The sequence below is a fragment of the Stegostoma tigrinum genome, chromosome 16 (genome assembly GCF_030684315.1).
Source record: "Stegostoma tigrinum isolate sSteTig4 chromosome 16, sSteTig4.hap1, whole genome shotgun sequence".
Lineage (NCBI taxonomy): Eukaryota > Metazoa > Chordata > Chondrichthyes > Orectolobiformes > Stegostomatidae > Stegostoma > Stegostoma tigrinum.
The window spans coordinates 3,817,241-3,843,524 of record NC_081369.1 but is presented as its reverse complement, the minus strand read 5'-3'; the positions used below and the strand labels follow the sequence as shown (position 1 = coordinate 3,843,524).

Below are 26,284 nucleotides of genomic sequence, written 5' to 3'. Positions count from 1 at the left end.
GATGGATCATCCATTCAGCTCTTCTTGGCTGAAGACTGCTGACCATCAGTTGGCTTAAGTCTGCCTCTCGCTTGTTGTTTATGCTGTTTAGCATGTAAGTAATGCTGTTTTGTAGCTTGACCAGATTGACACCTCATTTTTAGGTATGCCCTCCTGCACTCTCCATTAAATCAGGGTTGATCCCCTGGCTTTCGGTAGTGGTTAAGTGGGGAAATATGCTAAGCTGTGAGGTCGCAGATTGTGTTGAAATATATTTCTGCTGCTGTGACAGCACACATCGCCTCATCGATGCTCAATCTTGAGTTGCTAGATTTGTTCGAAGACTGTTCCATTTAGCATGGTGATACAACACGATGGAGGTTATTCTCAATATGAAGGTGGACAATCAGGATAATCAGATAATAAATCACTTAATAAGTCAGATAAATGCTGATTATGGGGACAATTTGGAACATCTTAGCAGTTGAAGTCAGACACATGCCCTCAAACACTGAGGAGTGTTCATTTTCTCCACCTGTGTGAAAGTTTCACTTTCATACAAGAGCAATGTTGTTCCTTATCTATGATGGCCACTTTCTGCTCCATTACGTTCTGTAGCAGTGGAGTCATTGCTTAAGGAAATTATCAACATTTGAGACATTTATTCTGAGCTGTTTTGAAGGAAGCCAACAAACCTATCTAAATAGTTGAATTGTTGCCTTGTCACTCCCGCGGTCCTTTCAATGAGGACTGTAGTCAACCCTTGGATGGAGTTGTAGCAGAGTTCATCCTCAAATTGTGGATTCCTGAGATGATCGGTAAAAGTAAGCAGGACTTAACATGACTCAACCAGTTTCTCATTAATAGTGCAGAATCAGAGCTTTAGATTATGGAGGATTGGCTTGGAGTAAAGTGTCGTATCAACTATCAGATCAAGACTTGTAGAGTGTGAAGTTGATAATGACACTCCAGTTGTGTGTGGAAACCCTTGTAATTCATGAAAACAGCAGGCTCATCCACAGATGTCTTTATGGCAATTGCTGAGATTTGAGGTGGTATCCCCGTAAATCCATTGGAAAACTGAGGAGAGTTCCCCTTTGCCAGCCCCAGAAGCCACAGTGCTCAATCAATCCGTTTCCTGAGGTTAAAATTGTATCAGAGATAATGGGAACTGTGCTCCTAAGATGCTGCTTGGCCTGCTGTGTTCATCCAGTTTCCTGAGGTTGTGACTTCTACAACCAATGCCCACCCCCTTTTGCCCACACAGAAGGCAGGATGCCCTACTCTCAAAAGCTGCAGACTAATTAGGGGTCCAGCAATGCCATTTGAAGCAGTGGTCACTGTTGGGACTGTCATCTATTTTGGAGCAAGGAACTAAATTTGCAGAAGCTGTTAAGTGGGATAGGTTCATGAAGGCCTGTTGGCAGACCCTGAAGAATGATGAGCAGGTATCAGGAGTGATTAAAAGCGTGTGGGGTTGAATTGGAACTCAAGCCCAGTGAAACTCTAAAATTGCATCTGCTGCCGAGGACAGCCAAGCCAACTTGACCTCTTTGTTATTCTTGCTTAGAAATTAGAGTAATCCAGAAGAAAATTTAAAGAAGCTGATGGTATTAGAAACAGGGGATTGGAGAAATTTCTAAATCACTGTTATCATCCTCAAGGCATTCCAAAATGTTGCACCTCCAATGAAGTCATTAGCTCTGTCACATTAGGAATTCTTTGCTGATAGAGTTCGCTGAAGGAAGATGAGTAGAGACTTGGCTGGAAGATAGTCTGTGCTATAACTCCTCGTTATGTAGTATACGCAAACCTCAAAATCCATTCCATGTTTATTATTCTTTAATTGGTTTTAAAATATTGCTCTACTTACGGAGTGGGCGTCCAGGCGATCTAACAATTTTTTTTTCAGTTACAGTCAGTCAAAACAGTTCTGTTGTAATTTTAGGAATTAAATTTCAAGCTGGACTGAAGAAGAGTGCCAGCGTTATCTGTAGGAGTTGGCTGACCTTTGTTCTGAATTCGCACAGAGTCTTAAGCCGATGTTTAGGCTTAATGCCTAGATCCTGCATTTTGGCTGGACTGTTTCAATTGCCCTAACTATCCAAGTAGAAATGGTATTCAGCGGAAAAGACAGAAGACCGACATTATGTTATATAAATGGTGATGGCATAATAGACCAAATGGCCTCCTTCTGTACCATAACAATTCTGTAATTCGGAGGTATATATGTGCTCAGAAAGGAAAGTTACAGTTGAAGGAAGAGTACAAGTTATGTTAAAACATTGATTTTTAACACATTTCTTTCCACTTTTATGTAAACTAACTGTAACATTCTTCTTAGTTTTGTGCAGCACAACACTTTTAAGCACTATGTCTGTAGCTTCTCTGTGCTTCAGTTGGTAACTGAGTTATACAATCACAGTTGTAAGCTTGATTCCATATCTGTTCTGTATTAGCCAATCTTAGCTTGTGGAATAGCTGAGACTTGAATGCCCCAGGAATAAGGAGCAATACTTAACTTTTATTTGATAGAGCTCCAACTTTTGTTATTCAAAGACTCCTGCTGGAAAATAAACATGTGTGATATAAGATAGTAAAGTGTAGAGCTGGATGAACACAGCAGGCCAAGCAGCATCTCAGGAGCACAAAAGCTGATGTTTTGGGCCTAGACCCTTCATCTGATGAAGGGTCTAGGCCTGAAACGTTATCTTGGATTCTCCAGCATCTGCAGTTCCCATTATCTCTGATACAACATGTGTGATATATATGGGGGCAGGATTTGGAAAGTCTCTGATTTTTTTAAACTCATTCATGCTTGGGACGTGAGCTTTGTTGGCAATGCTACGATCTATTACACATCTTTATTTACTTTGAAAAAGTTGTGATGAGCTATCTCCTACCAAGTGGCTTTTTCAATGATTTCTGATGGTAGCTATAAGTCAACCTGGTGTAGATTTGGAGTCACAAGTGAGCCAGATCAGGCAAGGACACTCCATTTCTTCTTAGTGAGAGCAATAGTGAAACAAATAGAGTTTGTTTTAGAGTTTGTTCATTCCAGTAATCATAGTCATTATTAATGTGACCAGCATTTTATTTCAGGTTTATTAATTGAATTTAAATTTCCCCAGTTGTCACAGTGGGATTTTAATTCTTGTTGCACAGCTGTAATCTGGTCATCCGGATTACTTGTTCAATAAAATTACCAGTATGCCAACATCCCCAATGCCTTCTGTGATAAATAATTTTCTATCTATTGTTATAAGACTCCCACTTGAATAATGGAAACTTGACTGAAGTATCAAAAAGTTACATGGTATCCCAGGACCTGGGAGTTCGGTAAAGTTTATTTTCAGGACAGGAAAAGAGAGAAGACAAGAGTTTGAAAATCTCTGTATACAATGAACACAATGTTCTGTCATTGTATACAGGCAGGCATGTACACCATTGAGGATTCAATTTCTTGTTCATTCACAATGAGATACCAATAATATTAAAGATGACTTCACAACACCACTGATCTATTTGGCTCTTAGGCTGCCACTGCATCTTTAATAACTGATAATTATCTAATTCCAAATTGCTACTGTTTCTCCAGATTACATAATATTCTTCCTTTTGGTGTAGGTATCTCCCTTTAAAGAACTCAGTTTGTGCTTATGGCCTTCTGGAAGTGTGCTGTGTATTCTCACAACACTTTAATGATGTTTTCCTGAATTTGTTGACTGTACCATTGGTGAAGTAAGTTTGTTAGGACTCATAAATTTGCATATTAGTTGCTGCTGTGATTTCAATTTATCACAATCTGATTAGCTGTATTCCAGGAGCCTCCATTATAGCTTATCAGCAATCTATTACTGTACATTTCATTGAACTCACAGAAATAATCAATAACTGCAAACAACTGCAGCTACAAGATGATGCTTATAAATGTTTTATGTGTCATGATCTCACAGTTAAATATTGTTGTTGTATATCAATGCTTTGTTTCTTTAGGTCGTGAAACTCGCTTGCCCCTCCGTATCAAGTGTGAAGGTTTGGGTCCCCAGGTGATGCTGAATGTGGACCAGGTTGAAATAGGAAATGTCTTCATTAACTCAAAGCAAACCTATGAAGTAAGTTATACAGTTTCTTTCTTTTAACTCTTAAAATCGATCCAACGGTTTTATCAGAATCCATTGGGCATTAGAACATGTCTGAATGAAAACTTCACACTAGGGATTTATGGACAAACCAGTTATTGGTTAGATAATTAAAGCACTGTGTTCCAGGCCAAGCTGTTCTTTATTTACCTGTCCATACATCTGTCATACCATGATTGTATAATTTTTAATTTTGTGTGTATCTTGTGCTTACAAGATTGAAAAGTCTGAAGAAGCTGATTGTCCCAATCCATCTGCTATCTGTCTACTGTAGTCTGAAATAGCTTGTATATTTTAAGTAATGAATTGACATGACAATTTGCTTCAGTGTAGGTGATTCAAAGTTTTTGTTTAGAGAATAAAGTAGAACAGAGACTGGGCGTCTACCATGAGGATTTGATTTCAGATTCAGTCCAGGCTTGTCTGGCTGATAACCTCAAAAGTTTTAGATGAAATTAATTTGAGCAGTCTCCAAGGGTTGGTGAAAGTTCAAAATTGGCCTTTGATTGGAACTTTCTTTTGTTAATTCATGGGTGTGGACATCACTGACAAGGCCGCTGATCTGTGAATGTGCTGGAAAAGGTGTTAATGAACAACCTTCTTGACAATTGAGTAGAGAGGACAGTGAAGAAGCAACCTGATTGCTGTGATCATAGTTTCAAATTTGGATTTCCTTCCTGAAAGGATATTAACCAGATGGCTTTTGACAAGAATCCGATAGATGCAGGTTTGCTAATGCTAGCTTTAGATGGAGCTGATTTATTTAATTAAGTGAATTTAAATATCCCAGCTGCAAAATTGACTCACATCAGTATTCTAGGCCTCCAGGTTATCAGTCTGCCAACATAACCACTATGTTACTATTCCATCTAAAATTAGAATCTCAATCGAAGAGGCTGCAAGTGCTGAGACAATTTGAAATACCCTTTTGTAATAAGAGCTCTTTCAAGATTGGGAATGCGATACAGTAGAGCGAGATTCCTTTTGTGTGAATGTATTCTCTATGCATCGTCTGGGCTTCTACTAGAATGCGCATTGTGTGCAAAGTAAAAAGAAGCAAAGCAAATGCCTGGAATTTGAAATAAAAACTGAACATGCTAGAAATATACATTTAACAAGAGAAAGACTTCTTTTACAAATATTGTTCAAGCCTGCTTTATATTTCCAGCATTTTTTGCCTAAGTCCTATTGTTGCTTCCTTTAGGAAATATGCAGTCTATTTGTGATTTTCAATATTTTAAATTAAATCAAGATGGCAATAGCATCTTATTTGTCTTGTTAGCTGTTAATCTCAAAATATGGAGATTTAGACCATAATACAATAAGATATAGGAGTAGAATTAGGCTCATCAAGGCTGCTCTGCCATTCGACCATGGCAGATATGTTTCTCAACCCATTGTCCTTCGTAAGTCCTGATGAAGGATTTTGGTCTGAAATGTTGACTTTCCCCCTCCTCAGATGCTATCTGACCTGCGATGCTTGCTAGCCTCACACCTATAGAGTCTGATTTCCAGCATCTGCCCTTATTATCTCCAAGAACCTATCTACCTTTGTCTTAAATACATTCAGTGACTTGGACTCCGCAGTCCTCTGCAGCAGTGAGTTCCACGATTATCTGTCGTTTGGCTGAATAAATTCCTCCTCATCTCAGTTCTAAATGGTCACTTTGAGTCTGTGCTGTTGGGTCTTAGTAAGTTTCAATCAGATCCCTTCCTTATCCTTCTAAACTCCAACAAGACCAGAGTCTTCAAGCTCTTCATATGATGAACCCTTTGTCCCTGGCATCATTCTTGTAAACCTCCTCGGGAACTGCTCCAATACCAGCACAGCCTTCCTTCGATATGGGGCCCAAAACTGCTCACTATATTCTAAATGCGATTTAAGCAAAACCTTAAAGACCCTCAGCTCTTGTATTCTAGCCCTCCTGAAATGAATACTAACATTGCATTTGCCTTCCTAATTGCCAAATGAACCTGCGTATTAACCTTAAGAGAATCCTGAGCTAGGACTGCCTTTATGCTTCAGACTTCTGAAGCTTTTTCCCCATTTACAAAATAGCCTATGCCTTTATTCTTCCTTCCAAAGTGCATAACCTCACACAGTCCCACATTTTATTCCATCTGACACTTCTTTAATGTATAGAAAATGGCTGTTTGCCCACAATATCAATGCTATTCTGAAAAAGTTCCCATTTCTTTGCTTGACTCCCTGTCACCATGTAACTTCTGCTACTGCAAATATTGATCAGGTTTTCCCTTAAATGCTACAAATGTCACTGCCTAAACAATTCTATGGACCAACAGTCTGCTGTGCAAACTAGTTCAGGCACTCAGTGTACAGATCTTGTCACAAGCTACACTCATGCCTTATTTTTGGTTGTTGTAGAAGGCATAAGCACTTTAATTATTCTGTTTACATGGCCTTAAATTCTGTTGATCCTTATTCAAGGTGTTATTTAATTGCTGTTATACTTTCTGGTGATCATTTATTACAAGCCCCATTTCTCATGTCACCTACACCCTTTAATGTTATTTCATTCCTAGTTTATCTTCCCAAAATGTTATGCCTTACAGAATAAATTGTTTTGACATCTCTTTGCCCTTTGCACTAACTTGTCAAACCCTGAAGTAATGCACATTTTTTCTTCTGTTTGCCAAACTGCTTGCCTTTGTATTGTCAGCATGTTTTTATTTGAGTCTCAAAATTATCATCAACCATTTGATTCACGTCAGCCGTTTTTGAAATGACAAACTTCAAACTTTTTTTAAAAAAGTCAAAGAATGTACACCATTTTAAATGTTTGCATGTTCTGTTATACTTGATTAATCATTTGATTGATCACTTCTATTCAATCAGCCTTTTATTAACACTTTACCTGTGATCTAATAGCATATATAAATTAATTTATGAAAACTAAGTTGATTCAGTTTGTTTCTTATGCAGTTCATTTTTAATCATTCTTTTCACGTTATCAGGTGTTAAAGCAACAAAGGTTTCACCTCTAATTCGTATTTGATGAAACAATTGGGTATTAATGTACACAAGGAAGACTTTTGTGAATGGAGCTTCATGACATTAAATCAGTTGTGAACACCTTAAATGTCAAAAAGTACCTTCCATTGGCTGTAATTTGGTACAACTCAACCAATGTCATAAATGTTATGTACACCAGGCTAATAGAAATTTGGAAATTACATTCCTTAAGAGTGACTCTGAATCCCGTCACCTCCAGAATGTGAGGCAGTTTTCATTGGGAGATAGGAGGAATGTCTGGAATCCACTATGTCTCCAATATGTACATAACCTGTTATGCTAGTTGTGAAGGATGTGAATAGGCTGCCGTGTTCTGACATGTATTAGAACAGCAGAGATGTATTGACAGGAGGAGGTTAGAGGAGCACAATGAAAGTAAAATGCTACGCATGATTTTACTGCCAGGAATCACGCATCTGCAGGTGACAACAAAGCTGCTAAATCAGCTATGCCTATTCAGGTAGATAGTTTGGAGATTTACACAATAGTGCACAGTGACCTGATGCCTCATGGCCTTCATGGCTGTCCCCTACCAGCAGCAGTAATGGATGCTTTCATCTTATTATTTTAGGCAATCAGGTCGTTCCATGGGTCAGTTGGGATCTAGATGACATTTCACAGTTGGTTACTTATCGTACCATAAGGCAGGTGATGGATACCCTATCCCAAATAGCACAGAATTACATCCATCTTGAAACAGATAAGCCAATACGGGCACAGAGAGCATTGGACTTTGGCACCGTCAGTGGATCCACCTATGCCCAAGGAGTCACTGATTGGGCCCACAAAGATACCAGAGGACCAACCAGTCAGATTCCATAACATGAAAAAAGATTCCACTCATTGAATATCCAGTTGGCCTGTAATGAAAAGAAGCAAACCTTATAGGTCTGCTGTCAGTTTGCAGACAGCTGTCGTGATTCCTTCATCCTGTGAATGTTTCAGGTATTATACTCCTTCTGGTTAACATTTGCTGATGATCCTCCTGCTCTTTTACAGTCCCACTCTGGAAGCAACAGAGGTGCTCAATCAATAACCCCACCTCCGCAGCTGACTATTCCTTCTGATGCTGTTCCAAATTTCCTGCAAAGGATTTGAGTTACACTTTTATCCCACTGCAATAAATGCCTCTGCTTTAAAACCCCCCACACCCCAGCGTCACTCCGCTACCCCTTCTTCCATTGATCCTGCACTCCCCCTACATCTATCCCTATATGAACTCTCCTGAAGCATCAATGGACTAAATCTCAGGACTATATTTGTCCCACACATCTGATCTACTTCAGCTGCAGTTCCTGTACATGACTGACCAGACCCTCAACTGCTGTGTTTGTAACTTCCCGACTGATGATACGTGATTCCCCTAAGTGATGCTGCTGGGCTGACAGGACTGCACACATACCCCCCCCCCCCCAACACAGTACTGGGACAAATCTCCTAACAATAAGGTACCTAAATGGACATTTTTTTTCTATCAGAGAGGTTACAAAAGAGTGGCCAATCCCCTGTGTTAACTAAAACCACAACACCCAGGGAAGCTCACCCCGCCTTGTAATCTATTAAAGGAGTGGTTTAGTGAAACAAATCCGATACTCACTTTATAATCAACAAGTAACGATTTACAAATTAACAACTGCTAGCAAACTGAACAATTCACCCCTTAGCTACTAACTATTCCCAAATAAAACAAAATTCTCATGATGTGCTGTTCTAATAGATATAAATTCTACTTATATGAACAAATTTGTAAAAAATTAAATCTTAATCTGTTGAAATTACAGCCGGAATTAGTCTTCCAGAACGTTTTTTGCCTTCCCTGCTGTCCTCCAGTTAGGAATGCCTTCATCCGTTGAATTCTTGTGTCAGGAATGTAAGCTAAGAGTGCACTGGTACCTTTATTAAGATGGTACTTACTCTGAGTTCTTAGATCTTCCTGTGAGAGCCAGTGATTTTCTCTTTCTTTAGAGCTGATGACTGTTGAGATCTGATCTCTTAAGAGATGGCACTGTGTTCTCACACCAGTTTTCAAATGTCTGCCTCTTTTATACCCTTGGTGACCTATTAATTTCTTTCAATAGGATTGGTCCGAGGTTGTCAAAACCATCAGATTTAAATTTAATTGGGCTTTGATATTTAGGGCCTGGTTTAAATTAATTGGCTAAATTAAAAAAACCCATTGTCTTGGTAAAAATTCTGTTTCTCCTGCTAACAGTATAGCCTTTTGACACAATATTTCAATTTCAAGAACTTGCTGTATATCTGCTGGTGCCTGCAGACTTTTTAAAAATTTCCAAGACTAAGAAAAAAATTCACCTTTTAAAGGGACCATATTCTCATCCCCCCATCATTTTACAAACAAATTCTAATGCCCTGCCTTCCAATCCACAAGTCCTATATCAATTTTTACAACAGCACTCCTTTTAAGAAAAAAATGAACCATAAATATGAAAAGATAGCTTCTTTTTTTCTCTAGATCTTAGCACCATTATTACTAGATATATAGGTCATTAATCTAGAGTTACATATTTCATACTAATTCTATGTACGTATAAATAACATAAATATAGTAGTGTTCAATCTTATATACACATTTTCTTTTTAAACTCACAATCATGCATCTACAGAAACATGTTCATGATCCGCAATATATATAATTTGTAATTTAAATGTTTGTAACATAAGGCTCCAATGAAATAGTCTGGTGTTCTTGTCTTTAAATTTTTCCAAAAATGTCAAATATGTTGCTTGCAACATAAACATTGAAATGTTATAAGGCCAGTACCAAACTCAATAACTCCTTTTCAACTGTTGAATATTTTCTCTGATGGATATTGAAGTTCTTTGAAAAATAACCAATTAACCTTTCAATTCCACAGTCGTCCTCCTGTACCAACACGGCTCCAACCCCTACATTGCTTGCTTCGATGGTGACTTTAAAGGATTTCAAGAAATTTGGTGTGGCTAGTTGTGGTGCATTGGTTAACACAGCTTTTAGATTCTCAGATCCCTCCTGGCATTGTTCTGTCCACTGGAATTTCATGTTCTTCTTCGACAAATCTGTCAGTGGTGCTACCATGCTACTGTGGTTTGATACAAACCTCTGGTAGAATCCGCTCAGTCCCAAAAATCATAGCACTCCTTTTTTCAGGGATGGCCTTGGAAATTCCTCGATAGCCTTCTTCTTCACGTTCCTCGCTGTCATCCTTCTGAGTCTGACATTGTGTCCTAAGAATGTCACTTCTGCTTTTGCAATTTCTGCCTTTGCCAAATTTATGACCAACTTTGCCTTCCATAATCTGTCAAAGAGCTGTGCCAAGTGCACCATGTGATCTGTTGACAAATGGCTGAAGATCACCAAGTTGTCTATATAGATGGCACAATTAGTCAATCCTGCCACAACTCTGTTCACAAACCTTTGAAACGTGGCTGATGCAAACTTCATTCCAAAGGGCATTGTTTTAAATTCATACAGTCCATTTGGGGTTACAAATGCAGAAACCTGCCAGTAACCACAAAGTAAGTCCAACTTTGTGCTGTAAGTAGATTGTCCAATTTTTTCCACACAATCCTCCAGCCTTGGAATTGGGTTTGAATCTGATTTATTCATGGCACTGACCTTCTGATAATCCACGCAGAATCATTGAGTGCCATCAGATTTGGGAACCAACATCATTGGCAAACTCCACTCACTTTGAGATAACAAGGTATGGAGCTAGATGAACATAGCAGGCCTAGCAGCATCTTAGGAGCAGGAAAGCTGACATTTCGGGCCTAGATTTTATAAAGATATGGTTGAATGATATGGGCCTAGGGTCTATATGTCAGCTTTCCTGCTCCTAAGATGCTGCTTGGCCTGCTGTGTTCATCCAGCTCCACACCTTGTTATCTCGGATTCTCCAGCATCTGCAGTTCCTATTATCTCCACTCACATTGACTCAACTTGGTGATATCTTCTTGGAGCATCACTTTCACTTCCTTCTGTACCTGTGCTGCTTTGAGAGGATTAAGCCGATAGGGGTGTTGTTTTATTGGAACAACATTGCCCGCATCCAACTCATGTACAATAATATTAGCTCTCCCCATTCTGTTTCTACATGTCCTCATAGTGCTGCATCAAGCCTTTCAATTGAGTTCTCTGTTCCTGAGACATATAGCTTACTATCGTGTCCCATTCTTTAAGGACTTCCTCATTATTTAATTTATTCTGAGGCACATTAAAATCTGCATCATCTGTATTCCACTTCTCACTGTGAGTGGCAGTAGCTAATACCTGTTCCTCCGGTTCCCTTTCTCTGTCATACTAAGGTTTCAGCATGTTCACATGACATACCCGATAATTTTTTTTCCTATCTGGCATCTTTATTAGATAATTCATCTGACTTAACTTCTTATCAATCTGATAGGGACCACTAAATCTTGCTTTGAAGTAATCTCCTAACTCTGGAAATCTGGTAGAAACATTCGTTACGTTTAGCAAATACTAGTTCCCACTTTTCATTTTGGGGAGGGGACCTACATAATGAATGATAACTCGCATGAAAGGTTCTTCAAATGCGGGAATCAGCATTCAAAGTGCTGATTTTATCACTGCCTATGGCTTTTCCACCATCTGACACGTACAACAGGTACATCAAAATTCAACCATATCTTTATGAAATCCAGGCCAACAGAAATGCTTTTGTATCTTGGCCTGAATCTTCCTCACTTTAGGTGACCTCCTACAGGTAATTCATGTGCTACCTGCGGTATTTTCTGTTTGAATGCTACTGGCAACACAATCTGTTGAACTTCTAACCATTTCTCCTCTGCAATAACCTACCAAGGTCTTCATTTCCGCCTTAGGATTCTATCTTCAAAGGTAAAAAAACATTCTGGAATACTTTCTGATTCCTCTTCCGAGTAGGCTTTATGATATAAATTTTTTATTGTCGTATCTTTTTGTTGTAACTATATTAATCTTTCAGAACAAAACACCTCTGCCTCAACCTTTACCTGCTTAGGCTTTTCCTTTACCATTTCATCAAACAGGATGCCAGCTAACTGGACCTCATCTCCTTCATTTTTCTCTTTTGTTTTCCCTGGCTTTAACTTATGACTGTGGGATCTTGTCACCACATAGTCCAGAAAGATTCAAGGGTAATTTTCTTTTAGCTTTTCAGTTTCCTGGCTTTCTTTCAGCTTCTCCACTAGAGTGGGCATTCTCCCACCTTTGATCCTGCTCGGGATAATGGAACTGCAGATGCTGGAGAACCCGAGATAACAAAGTGTGGAGGTGGATGAACACAGCAGGCCAAGCAGCATCTCAGGAGCACAAAAGCTGACATTTTGGGCCGAGACACTTCATCAGAAATGGGGGAGGGGAAGAGGGTTCTGAAACAAATGGGGAGAGAGGGGGAGGTGGATTGAAGATGGATAGAGGTAAAGATAAGTGGAGAGGAGACAGACAAGTTAAAGAGGCGGGGATGGAGCCAGTAGAGGTGAGTGTAGATGGGGAGGTAAAGAGGAGATAGGTCTGGCCAGGGAGGATGGACAGGTCAAGGGGGCGGGATGAGGTTAGTAGGTAGGAAATGGGGGTGCGGCTTGAGGTGGGAGGAGGGGATAGGTGAGAGGAAGAAAAGGTTAGGGAGGTGGGGACGAGCTGGGCTGGTGTTGGAATGCAGTAAGGGGAGAGGGGATTTTGAAGCTTGTGAAATCCACATTGGTACGATTCGGCTGCCGGGTTCCCAAGCAGAATATGAGTTGCTGCTCCTGCAACCTTCAGGTGGCATCGTTGTGGCACTGCAGGAGGCCCAGGATGGAAATGTCATCTAAGGAATGGGAGGGGAAGTTGAAATGGCTCGTGACTGGGAGTTGCAGTTGTTTATTGCGAACCGAGCGTAGGTGTTCTGCAAAGCGGTCCCCAAGTCTCCGCTTGGTTTCCCCAATTTCGAGGAGGCCACAACGGGTACAGCGGATGCAGTGTACCACATTGGCAGCTGTGCAGGTGAACATCTGCTTGATGTGGAACGTCTTCTTGGGGCTTGGGATAGGGGTGAGGGCGGAAGTATGGGGCCAAGTATGGCACTTCCTGCGGTTGCAGGGGAAAGTGCCGGGTGTGGTGGGGGTGGAGGGGAGTGTGGAGTGGACAAGGGAGTCACGGAGGGAGTGGTCCCTCCGGAAAGCAGACAGGGGTGGACAGGGAAAAATGTCTTGGGTGGTGGGGTTGGATTGTAGATGGCAGAAGTATCGGAGGATGATGTGTTGGGTCCGGAAGTTGGTGGTGTGGTATGTGAGGATGAGTGGGATTTTCTTTTGGCGCCTATTGCGGGGACGGGGTGTGAGGGATGTGTTGCGGGAAATGTGGGAGACACGGTCGAGGGTGTTCTCGACCACTGCGGGGGGATGTTGCCGACCTTGAAAAATTAGGACATCTGAGATGTACGGGAGTGGAATGCCTCATCCTGGGAGCAGATATGGTGGAGGTGAAGGAATTGGGAATAGGGGATGAAATTTTTGCAGGAAGGTAGTGGGAGGAGGTGTATTCTAGGTAGCTGTGGGACTCGGTGGGCTTGTAATGGACATCAGTTTCTAGGTGGTTGCCTGAGATGGAAACAGAGAGGTCCACGAAGGTTCCTTCTTGGGACCTGGTATGGGGGTGAGGGAGGAGGTATGGGGGCAAATGTAGCACTTCCTGCGGTTGCTCAGCTTGTCCCCGCCTCCCTAACCTTTTCTTCCTCTCACTTGTCCCCTCGTCCCACGTCAAGCCACACCCTCGTTTCCTACCTACTAACCTCATCCCGCCCCCTTGAACTGTCAGCCATCCCTGGACTGACCTATCCCCTCCTTACCTCCCCACCTACACTCACCTCTACAGGCTCCATCCCCGCCCCTTCAACTTGTCTGTCTCCTCTCCATCTATCTTCTCCTCTATCCATCTTAAATCCACCTCCCCCTCTCTCCCAATTTATTTCAGAACCCTCTTATCCTCCCCCATTTCTGTTGAAGGATCTAGGCCCGAAATGTCAGCTTTTGTGCTCCTAAGTTGCTGCTTGGCCTGCTGTGTTCATCCACCTCCACATTTTGTTGTCTTTGATCCTGCTAGGTTGTTTCCAAGAACAATCTGGATTCCTGGAATAGACATTCTTTTGATCACTTTCACTGTCACTTCGGCAGTCTTGATTGGATTTTCCAGCCTTATCTGACAGAATACAATGCTAAATCTCTCTCCATTTACTCCACAGATTATCACTGTCTCGGGTAATATTTCAGAAGGAGCTCAAATATTGTCATCTGTTGCTGTTAGAGATTAACCAGCTCCTGCATCTCTCAGTAGTGTAACTTTTTTACCTTCTCCTCCTGTTCTACCTGAGTAAACCTTACCCACAGAGGTGAAGTCTTTGAAGAGATTGGGCACTATCTTACTTTCTAGCCTTTAACTAGGTTGTGCACTCTCCTCCAGCTCCTCAACCTCTGTTGGGATTTTCTACACTAGCTCAACTAATACATTAGTTTAGCCTCTTTTACCACATCCAATTTCCCAGTGCCTTTCTTAAACCACTGGCACTGTGACTTTCTGCATCCTCTTTATTACAGTAGACACACTAGTCAGCCTTCCATTCAGAAACACACCTTTCCACTGCTACTGTTTATCATCTAGGACTGAGCCAGTTTTTTTATCCATCTTGCAAGCTCAGCTCTGACCCCGGCAGCTTTACCTTCTGTATCAGCCTGCCATAAGGGACCTTGTTAACAGCCTTACTGAAGTCCATGTAGGCAACATCCATTGCCCTAACTTCATCGATCACCTTCATCACTTCCTCAAAAAACTCAAACAAATTAGTGAGACATGACCTCAGTTGGTGATCTATCACTTTCCAAAACAGTTCACTAGGATTTGTCTTTGTGAATGCTCAAGATAACGGAACAAATTTTTTTACATTGACCAGAGAAGTTTAGATTCCAGTCAGCCTACAGGGACTAATGTAGTATTCTGAAAGAGATTGAAATAAATATTTCAGAAGAGACAGTGCTTCTGACATGTATTATTAAACTGGGCTATGAATAAAAGAACTTGAGACAGTAAGTTCTGAGGATATGTGGAAGATCTTTAATGGCTGCTGAATAGTCAATCCTGCAACATTTATAAGAAAACTTGAACTGGAGGTTCTGATGTGTGCCCTATTTTAGATATAATTCTCTCCTAATCATCCCATCATATGTGTAAAAATTATACTACTGTTCAACCAAACCAAGCTAAATCAAATTAATATATCAGTGATCTAAGAGTAATTTAACTGCATGTAGCACAGCAATTAAAGATGAAATTTTAAGTATATTAACTAATTCATTAAACAAATTCAGTGATCACACAATAGCACCACAGAATTAAATATTGATTACTGGAAAATCTTAGGGGTTCTGAACATGGAAGAAGGTCTCTTGGCACATTGTGTCCATACTAACTCTTGAAAAAGTAGTCATGCTGAATTTCAGACTCCTCTTCTTTATCCACAAACCTGTTCCTCAACATAAAATTATTTATATAATCAGCATTTCAGGCACAACATTCCAGATCCTTCCGTTGTTTTGGCAAAAAGAAAATTTCTCCATCTCCTTACTAGAACCTCTGCCATTTATTTGTGTTCTGTGACCGCTGGTGATTTACTCATTGTTTATTATTTATTATTGTGCTAAATTGTGTTCAGTTGGCAGGCTTTAACTGGGGTCAGAGATAATGGGAACTGCAGATGCTGGAGAATCCAAGATAACAAAGTGTGAAGCTGGATTTAAATGGGGATTCACTTGTACTCCAATAGCAGAATGGCAGCTTTTTTTGGGGGGGGGGGGTGCACATTTTTAATATATGTCTCTGTGAATAAAATTGTCTAACTGCGAGGAGCTTCTGCGTGAGTTCTATTCCTCATTCATTGGCCATTAGAGTTACAAATTATTGACCAACTTGACAGAAAATAGTTTTCATTGCAACTAATCAAAAATCTCTCCTCATCTTGAAAGCCTTCTTGATTATATGCAATGAGTAAAACTGCAGTATGACGTAACAAAGTTAAGTTTTCAATCCTTGTTCAGCTATAAAGTTTTCAGTATTAAGTTGTCCCTTTTGTTCTACTATATTATCTATTGTAGTGTTAAGCACCTCCATTTTATCCATATTTCAATGGTAGGTATTTTTTAATCAACCTGCTCAGAGATAATATGACACATACCAGGCCCAAAGGAAGCGACAGCATCGCTGTGCTACAAGAGTGTTTGCAGTTTTATGGTACTGTGCTGTGATTAAATTGGATAAATTGGAATTTAAGTTGAATGACCCCTCAATACATGTAGTAATGGTGGTGTGCTACTAAATTAACCCACTTATTGCACTGCAGGCAACATCTTAAATTCATGCTACCTGTTGATTTTATTGATTGCTACATGCTGCAAGACCATCACACTGTTATTGAGCTCAATGCACACTATGGTAGGACTTAACATTGAGAGTGGACTGTGCAACTTTAATGAACCTGAGTTGTGGCTTTACGAAGTATGGATAATTGTTTGCCAGATGAATCTTGAATACATGCAAATATGGGCACCAGTGATAACTCAATGGAGGCTTTGATGTAAGAATTGGTGAAAAGTTGAAAGATCTTGAATTGACACGGGGGCAAGAGGCCCTCAAAACATATGCTGAGGAAGCAATTGAGGAAACAATGGAAATGAGTATTGATGTATGAAGATAGCTACAATGTACCAATTTCACAAGTGTTGTTAAGGCAATATTAATCTTCAAGTTGCATATCCTAAATATTATCCCATTGGCCTCATCAACTACTCAATTTACAATACTCCCCCCTCCAATCTACTAACAACTTGCATTAAATCTGAAATGATTAAAACTATCCACTTCTGTCTGCATTATTTATTGTGTCACTTAACATGGTGTCAGGAAAATTGTTATTCTGATCTCTGTTCTTCCATGTGATTCAGATGTGTCCGAGAAGGATTTCTAACTCGATATGTAGACAGGCTGACTATAGTGGAGACCAGAGATAATAGGAACTGCAGATGCTGGGGAATCCGAGATGACAAAGTATAAAGCTGGATGAACACAGCAGGCCAAGCAGCATCTTAGGAGCATAAAACCTGATGTTTCGGGCCTAGGATGAAGGGTCTAGGCCTGAAACGGCAGCTTTTGTGCTCCTAACCTGCTGCTTGGCCTGCTGTGGTCATCCAGCTCTATACTTTGTTATCTTAGAGGGGAGGCCACATTGGATTTGGTGCTTGGCAATGAACCAGGCAAGGTGTCAGATCTCTCGGTGGGAGAGCATTTCAGTGATAGTGATCACAACTCCCTGACTTTTACTATAGTCATGGAGAGGTATAGGAGCAAACGGTATGGGAAAGTATTTAATCGTGGGAGAGGGAATTACAATGCCATTAGGCAAGAACTGCTGAGCATAAATTGGGAATAGCGATTCTCAGGGACATGCACAGCAGAAATATGGAGATTGTTTAGGGAGCGCTTGCTCCGAGTGCTCGATTGGTTTGTCCCCACTGAGGCATGGAAGGGCTGGTAAGGTGAAGGAACCTTGGATGATAAGACATGTGGAACATCTAGTCAAGAGGAAGAAGGAAGCTTACTTAAGGTTGAGGAAGCAAGGATTGAACAGGGCTGTATAGGGTTACAAGGTAGCCAGGAAGGAACTAAAGAGTGGACTTTGGAGAGCTAGATAGGGGTATGAAAGTCATTGGTGGGTGGGATTAAGGAAAACCCCAAGCTGTTCTATACTTACGTGAGGAACAAAAGGATGGCCAGAGTGAGATTAAGGCTGATCAGGGATAGTGGAGGGAACTTGTGCGTGGAGTCGGAGGAGGTAGGGGAGGTTCTTAATAGTTTGCTTCAGTAAATCACCAGTGAGAGAGGCCTTGTAGTTTGCAAGGACAATGTGAAACATGCTGATATTTTTGAATAGGTTGATGTTAGGAAGGAGGATGTGCTAGAAATTTTGAAAAAACATGAGGATAGATAAGTCCCCCTGGGCCAGACGGGGCATACCCAATGTTACTAAGGAAGCGAGGGAAGAGATTGCTGCCCCTTTGGCAATGATCTTAGCATCCTCATTGTTCACTGGAGTAGTACCAGGTGATTGGTGGGTGGCAAATATTATTCCCTTGTTCAAGAAAGGGAATCACAGACCAGTCAGTCTTTACTTCTGTGGTGGGCTGATTATTGGAGAGGATTCTGAGAGATAGCATTTATTATTATTTTTGGAAAACATACTTTGATTAGAAATAGTCAGCGTGGTTTTGTGAGGGACAGGTCATGCCTCACAAGCCTTATTGAATTTTTTGAAGATGTGACAAGACACATTAATGAATGTAGGCAGTGGATGCAGTGTGTGTAGATTTTAGCAAGGCATTTATAATTGACTTCGATGAGGAAGTGGATGGTGGATTATTAAATTTGCCAATCTCATGACGTTTGGTAGAATTGTGGATAGTGTGGAGGGTTGTTGTAGGTTGCAACGGGATATTTACAGGATGCAGAGCTGGACAAATGTCAGATGGGATTCAACCCAGAAAAGTGTGAAGTGATTCATTTTGGCAGGTTGAATTTGAATACAGAATGCAGGGATGCTGGCAGGATTCTCGGCAGTGTGGAGGAACAGAGGGATCTTGGGCTCTACATCCATTGATCCCTTAAAGTTGCCACCAGGTTGGTAGAGTTGTAAAGAAGGAGTATGGTGTTTTGGCTTTCATTGGCAAGGGAATTGAGTTTAAGAGCCGTGAGGTTATGCTGCAGCTCTACAAAAGCCTGGTTGGACCAAACTTGGAATATTGTGTTCAGTTCTGGTTGCCTCATTATAGGAAGGATGTGGAAATTTTAGGGAGGATGCAGAGGAGAGGTACCAGGATGCTGCCTGGACTGGAGAGTGGTCTTATGAGGGAAGGTTGAGGGAGTGAGGGCTTTTCTCATTGGAGCGAAAAAGGATGAGAGGTGACTTGGTAGAGGTTTACAAGATGATGAGAGGCATAGATAGAGTGGATAGCCAGAGACTTTTACGAGGGGGGCATAATTTTAAGGTAATTGGAGGAAGTTATAGGGGAGATGTTGGAAATATGTTCCTTACACAGACAGTGGTGGTTGCATGGAATGCGCTGCCAGCAATGGTAATGGAGTCAGATACATTAGGGACATTTAAGTGACTCTTGGAAAGGCACATGGATGATAGTAAAATGTGTGTGGCATCCGTCAGTCTCGAGAGACCATGGATCTGCACCTGAAGAGTAGGATAATAGGTCAGCACAACATCGTTTTCTGAAGGGCCTGTACTGTGCTCTACTGTTCAATGTTCTGTGAGTCATTCATAGAGAAAATCTGAGGCCCTGATATAGATCCAGTGGGAACATCACTAATTGTGACCAGTGAATTTGAATACCTACCAGTTACCTCTCTCTTTTGTTTCCTACCTTCTAACTTCTAATTGCTATGCAGTTCCATTTTTATTAAGATCTCTTATGGTGAACCTTGTCCATTGCCTTCTGGAAATTCATATGGATAAAAACTGCAGATATAGCCTTATCTGTTTTTGTATCCTCAAAACATGAAGCTAAGTTAATTAGAGACCATTTATCCTTGTTCACGCTCTCTGATCAACTCCTATTCCCTCATATGTTCAAACTTTCTGTCCCTAATGGTAGATTCTACCAACTTTGTGACAACTGAAATGAGACTAACAAACCTATAACTTGCTGAGAAAAAGAAAGTGATACAAAGCAGAATGAAAAGTAAACCTTTTTTCCCCCCGGATGCTGCTTGATCTACTGAGCTTCTTCAGCACTTTCTGTTTTTATCTCCTGTAGTTTCACAGTTTATCATAAAGATTAGGGAAATACAAATTGTTTTCTGATCCAAGGGAATAATTCTTGAATCAAGAGCATGTGAAAGATCATGATCATGCCTTTCCATTCTTACTTCTTTTAAAATCCAAGGCTGAATTTAACAGGCAGCTCGTAGAACAACGTGGATCCATATATTAGGGCAAGATGTCATAGGGCTTACTCCATTTCCTACATTTTGAATCTCCACATCTGACCACATCATCCCACCCTGTCATGTTCAGAAACTCCCATCAATCCCACCCCCACCCCAACTCTCACGAACAGCCTGGCCCCAGCAAAGTTTTGGACTTGTTTGGCTATCCAAGTTATTGCCGAACACCATGTCTTTGGCCTACCTGCAGCATTGGCAGTGACCGCTGCTGCCAGTCTCTGATTGGCCACCACTGAGCTCAGGAGAGACATTCTCTGAGAAATGAACAGAAGTCCTGCTTCACACTGGTTAAAAGACTGTCGTCTGAGAAATTAAAGCAGGATAAGCCAGCCCAACGATGGTGGCCTCACACCCCGAAGTTTATGTTGGTTTATTCTCGTTCAGTATTCTGTTAAAGTTAACTTGCAAGTTCAATTGGCAGTTAGGAATGCAAATGCAATGTTAGCATTCATTTCAAAAGTGCTAGAATACAAGAGAAAAGATATACTCCTGAGGCTGAATAAGACTCTGATCAGACTGCATTTGGAATTTTTTGAGCAGTTTTGGACCCCTTTTCTAAAGAAGGATGTGCAGGCATTGGAGATGGTCCAGAGCAGGTTTATAGGAATGACCCTAGGGATAAAAGGCTTGTCATTTGAGGAGCGGGTAAGGACTCTGGGTCTGTACTTGATGCAGTTTAGATGGATGAGGTGGAATCTCATTGGATTTTACAGAATACTAATAAATCTGAATAGAGTGGATGTGGAGAGAGTAGGACACAAGCACACAACCATTAGAACTGAGACAAGGAGGAGGTGCTTCAGCAAGTATCTGATTAATGTGTGCAGCTTGTTGCAGAGGGTTGTGGAGGCTAAGTTATTTAAGACAGAGATAGATAGGATCTTGATTAGTAAGGGGACCAAGGGTTATGGGAAGAAACCAGTGAAATGTATCAGCCATGAATTAATGGAGGAGCAGACTTGATGGGCCGAATGGCCTAATTCTGTTGCCCTGCTGTTAGGTCTTACAACCCACCCTCAGTGTAAAGTCTAGCTTATTGGATCCTCAAGATTTATCTGTCTTTAGCAATATTACTTTCTCCACCATCATTCTTTTCTCTTGTAATGAATCTGGATAGTTCCTCCCTTTCTTTATTTTTAGCTTTTCTTATAATAGGAGACTGCAAGCTGGAAGATTACTGAACCTGTTCATTTTCACCCAGTGAAGGAGACGGTTCTAGTGATCATGGGAATGAATATCAATGAAGGCTCTGAATTCTGATAGTGCTGGAAGGGTTGATGTTTAGTGTCTCAAACAGACCGTGTAGTGCCAGCTTTCACATTCTAACCACTGGTCTATCTTTACCCTGCACTGAAAATGAATGATGCAAACTTCCTTATAAAAAATGTATCACCACATTCTGAGCATAGTCTTAAACTGGCACAAAACCTGTTCTACAAATAATTTTACTGAGCATGATCAGAGAAAGTAAATCTAAGTAATTCAAATTCAAATGTTAGGGTGTTTCATTTGCTATGACTTTTCCTTTCTGTTTCTTTCCATCTTTCTCAATCTAAGCTTTCCTTCAATTTATTTACCCTTCTGTATCTGATTTGATTCTTACTGATATTCTCTGCCATTTTCTTTTCTTTCAGAATCCTTAAATTTCATTGATCTGAGACGTAATCTGGTAGCTCCATTATTCATCCAGATCGCAGATAGCCCAGTCCCTCTCTGTGCCAGTATGAGCTCGTATTTCCAAATTACACAGCAATTTTTTTCAAGCTGAAGAGTGCAGGGAAAAGTTTAAGAACATCTGTTGTAAGATTTAACTGTGCATAAATAATGAATATTTGAGGCAACCTTGTTGTGTTATCTGGTAGCATAAGGTGCATTTATTAGAGAAGGAAGCAAGCTAATAAAGATCTTCATACCTTGTGGCTTAGGATTCCATGAAGGTAGGCTCCATTGAAAGGTGGCTGTTGGAAGTCAATTTTAGAGTTCCTGTCTAAAATCCTGGCTCTCACGACTTGTACTGGCTTGGGATGAGGGTCCGGATATCAGCCCAATTGTCTTCTGCTGCCTTGGACTAACACTGAACTGCTTTTCCAACTACTAAGAGTCAAAATTTAGAAAGGAGATAGAGGGCTTTGTGATGTGGTGCAGTGAAAACAACCTGTTTCTCAGTGTCAGCAAAACTAAAGAACTGATCATCAACTTCAGAAAGAAGGGAGGAGACCACGCCCCCACCTACTTTAGCAGAACTGAGGTTGAGAGTGTGAAAAGCATCATTCCTCGGAGTGACGATAACTGATGGACAAGTCCAGGACTTCCCACATTAAGTATGACAGTCAAGAAGACACAACAATGTCTCTTTTTCCTCAGGTGGCTCAGGAAATTTGACATGTCCATAAGGTCCCTCACTAACTTCTACACATGCACCATTGAAAGCATACTGTCCAGCTTGCTGCCATGGAAAAGGAGCCAACATCATTAAAGACCCATCACACCCCAGTGATGACCTCCTACAACCTCTTCCATCAGGCAGAAGATACAGAAACCTGAATGCACGCGTGAGCAGGTTCAGGAGCAGCTTTTTTTCTGGCCGTTATCAGACTGTTGAATGGACTGTAGCCTTGAATAATGTAACCTGTATGCCTCTAAGTCTTTTTGATCTGTGCATACTTTACTTGCTGTGGTCTGCCTGTACCGCTCGTAAACAAAGCTTTTCAAGGTATTTCGGTACACAAGGCAATAAATCAATCAATTAATCACATACCGCACTCCTGCCCATGTCAGCTCCGATGTGGAGGTGCTGGCGTTGGAGTAAAATACAGACTGATTGTAAACAAGATCTCACACCTAACATGCATTGTCTGATCTAAAATGTCATCTCTTCTTTACACTGATAAAACCTTTAGTTCTCTCAAGACCGTGACTTTTGGAATTTACATATGCATATTAAATTAAAACTTGCTAACTGGTTAAAAATTTAACAGCATTTTAGGTTTGTTTAATACATCCTTATAGTGGTATGAACCTTTGATCTTTTACTTATAAATTCAATGTCTGATACTACCTCTCTCACACCTGAAGAAGGACTGAGGCTCGAAAAACTTGTGTTTTCAAATAAACCTCTTGGACTATAACCGGGTGTCATGTGATTTCTGACCTTGTTGACTCCATTATGGGAACTTGATGGCACAGTTTTGATGGCAATGTGCCCATTCTGCTAGGTCTGCAGTTTCTTAAAGGAGTTGTGAACCATGGAAAAACTACAGTTCTGAATTTGTGAATCACAAAGAGCCATTCAACATTCCTTTTGAAATGCATTGCTCCGGTCCTGTTCTCATAAACCAGCCAATCATAGTATCGGCATGCAAATATTTTAATCCACTTCATACCTCTTAATGTTGTTTAAAAGTCAAGATCACGGGAATTTGGAGTAGACCACTTGATCCCTTCAGCCTATTCTGCCATTCAATAAGATTATGGCTGATCTAATTAGAAGCTTATTAGAAATTAGAAGTTAGAGGGCTATAGAGATAGGGCTAGAGAATGGGAGTAGATGGGTAGTTTTTTCAGGAGCCAGTATAGACATGATGGTTTGAATGGCCTCATTCTGTACTGTAAAATTCTATGGTTCTATGATTCTAATTGTGGCCAAAATTTCTTTTTTTAGGCTATACTCCTCTGTAACCAAAAATCTACCAAACGCAACCTCAAATATATATTCCATGATTCAGCCTCCACTGTATTCTAGGGAAGAAAATTCTGCCAACCAATGACCTTCAGACATTATTTTCATCTTGAATTGGAGACCCATGATTTTTAAACAACATCGCCTGGTTCTAGACTCTTCCATAAGAGGAAACATGCTGTTAGCATCCTCTCTATCAGGTTCCCTCAGGATCTTGTTAATAAGATCACCTCTCATAAACTATGAAGAGGTAAAGGTACATCTTGTTCAATTTCTTCTTTATACCAAAAATGAGTCAAGGCAACTTTTTCTGAACTGCTTCTAAACACAGTTTTATCCATCCTTAAGTAAAGAAAGATACACATAGTACTTCGGGTGCAGCCTAAATAAGGACCCACACAGCTGCAACAATATGTCCCCTTATGCCTTCATGCACATTTTATACAATAAAAGACAACATCCCAATTGCCTTCCTAATCACTTGCTGCATTTGCATATGAACTTTTTTGTGATGTATGTACCAGGACACCTAGATCCCTGTGAACCATAGAGTTCTTCAATCCCTCAGTATTTAAATAATATGCTGTTTTTCTATCCTTGCTGCTAATTTGGGTAAGTTCACATTTACACACAATATATACCATTTACCAAATTTTTGTCCAGTCACTTAACCTGTCACGATCTCTTTGTAGACTTCTTATGTCCACTTGATAAACTTACTTACCCACATTTTGTATCGTCAGCAAGTTTAGCTATCGTTGATTTGACCTCTGCATCTAAGTTATAGATAAAGGTCTTAATGAAAATTTTTAGTTCGGGTTGTGGATGCAGTGTTTGTTAGCTCACTGAGCCAGTTCTGTGGTGTGCAGATGTTTCATTCCCCTTCTAGGCAATATTGTCAGTATGACCTCTTATCGAAGTGTTGGATGTTCCGCTTCCTTTTGGATTTATATGATCCTCTGGTGTGCTGGTCTTATCGAAGGTCTTACGAGGAAAGGCTGAGGGACTTGAGGCTGTTTTCATTAGAGAGAAGAAGGTTGAGAGGTGACTTAATTGAAACATATAAAATAATCAGAGGGTTAGATAGGGTGGATAGGGAGAGCCTTTTTCCTAGGATGGTGACGGCAAGCACGAGGGGGCATGGCTTTAAATTGAGGGGCGAAAGGTATAGGACAGATGTCAGAGGTAGTTTCTTTACTCAGAGCATAGTAAGGGAATGGAACGCTTTGCCTGCGACGGTAGTAGATTCGCCAACTTTAGGTACATTTAAGTCGTCATTGGACAAGCATATGGACATACATGGAATAGTGTAGGTTAGATGGGCTTGAGATCGGTATGACAGGTCGGCACAACATCGAGGGCCGAAGGGCCTGTACTGTGCTGTAATGTTCTATGTTCTATCACTTCTGGTTCCGTTGTTTTAGCAGCGGTCTGTACATGGGGTCTATTTCTATGTGTTTGTTAATGGAGTTCCGTGTTGAGAACCAGGCTCCCAGAAATTCCCTTGTATGTCTGGTGTTCGCTTGTCCCAGTACGGTCACTTTATCCCAGTTGAACTGATGGCCTTCATTGCCTGCGTGTATTGAGTCAATTTCCCTCCTGTTTGTCTAATATAATGTTTATTGCACTCTGCATGGCATTCTGTAAATTATGTTGATCTTGTTTACTGTCTTTATGGGGTCAATAGTCTTTGATAACATTTGGCGCAGTGTTGCTCTAGATTTGTGTGCAGTCATGAACATAAGATCTCAGGTCTTAGGAGTCTGATAGTCATTTTTGATATATATAGATATAGATTGTAAAACAGTTGAGGTATTATCATTGATCCCTGTGGCACTCCTCCTCAGATTGGAAAGCTGAGAATCACCCAATTATGATTATGTTATGCCTCTTGTTAGCGAATCAATCCTCTATCTATGTTTAAATGTTATTTTTTGCACCATGAGCTCTTATTTTCTGTAGTAAATTTTGCTGTGATGCCTTATTGGATGCCGATTGAATAGTAACACCACATCTCTGAGTTCCCTTGTATTTACAAAATCTCTCCTGTAAGTTATTCTTTCTTTAGTAAGTTATAAAGATGTCAGCCAAATAAAGCTCACAATCCTTTGTTTTTGTGTCAACGCTGCCTGTTGGAATAAATGATTAATAATCGTTAAAGTTCAGCTAACCATTTATAATGAGGCCATCTAGTAAAACAGTCATCTTGCTGCCTGTTTGAATGGTTTCTGTTGGCACAGTTGTTTGTCAGTCTCATTCATGAATACAGCAGGGTCTTTAGATGTGCAGATTAGGTGGATTTGACGTGCTAAATAACCCATAGTGTCCAGGGATGTGCAGGCTAGGTGTGTTATTTCTGGGAAATGCAAGATTACAGGGATAGAGTAGCGGGGTGGGATGTTCTTTGGAGGGTC

At 40.6% G+C, this 26,284-nt stretch overlaps 1 protein-coding gene across 1 annotated transcript in view; it reads left to right on the top strand.

Annotated features, from left to right (window-relative positions):
• Nucleotides 1-26,284, top strand: part of hydin (HYDIN axonemal central pair apparatus protein) — a 654,146-nt gene that overhangs the window by 222,515 nt on the left and 405,347 nt on the right. Inside the window, exon 11 of the mRNA XM_059651568.1 lies at nt 3,976-4,094. Within this exon, the coding sequence (XP_059507551.1) occupies nt 3,976-4,094 (119 nt within the window). The remainder of the gene's footprint in view (nt 1-3,975; nt 4,095-26,284) is intronic.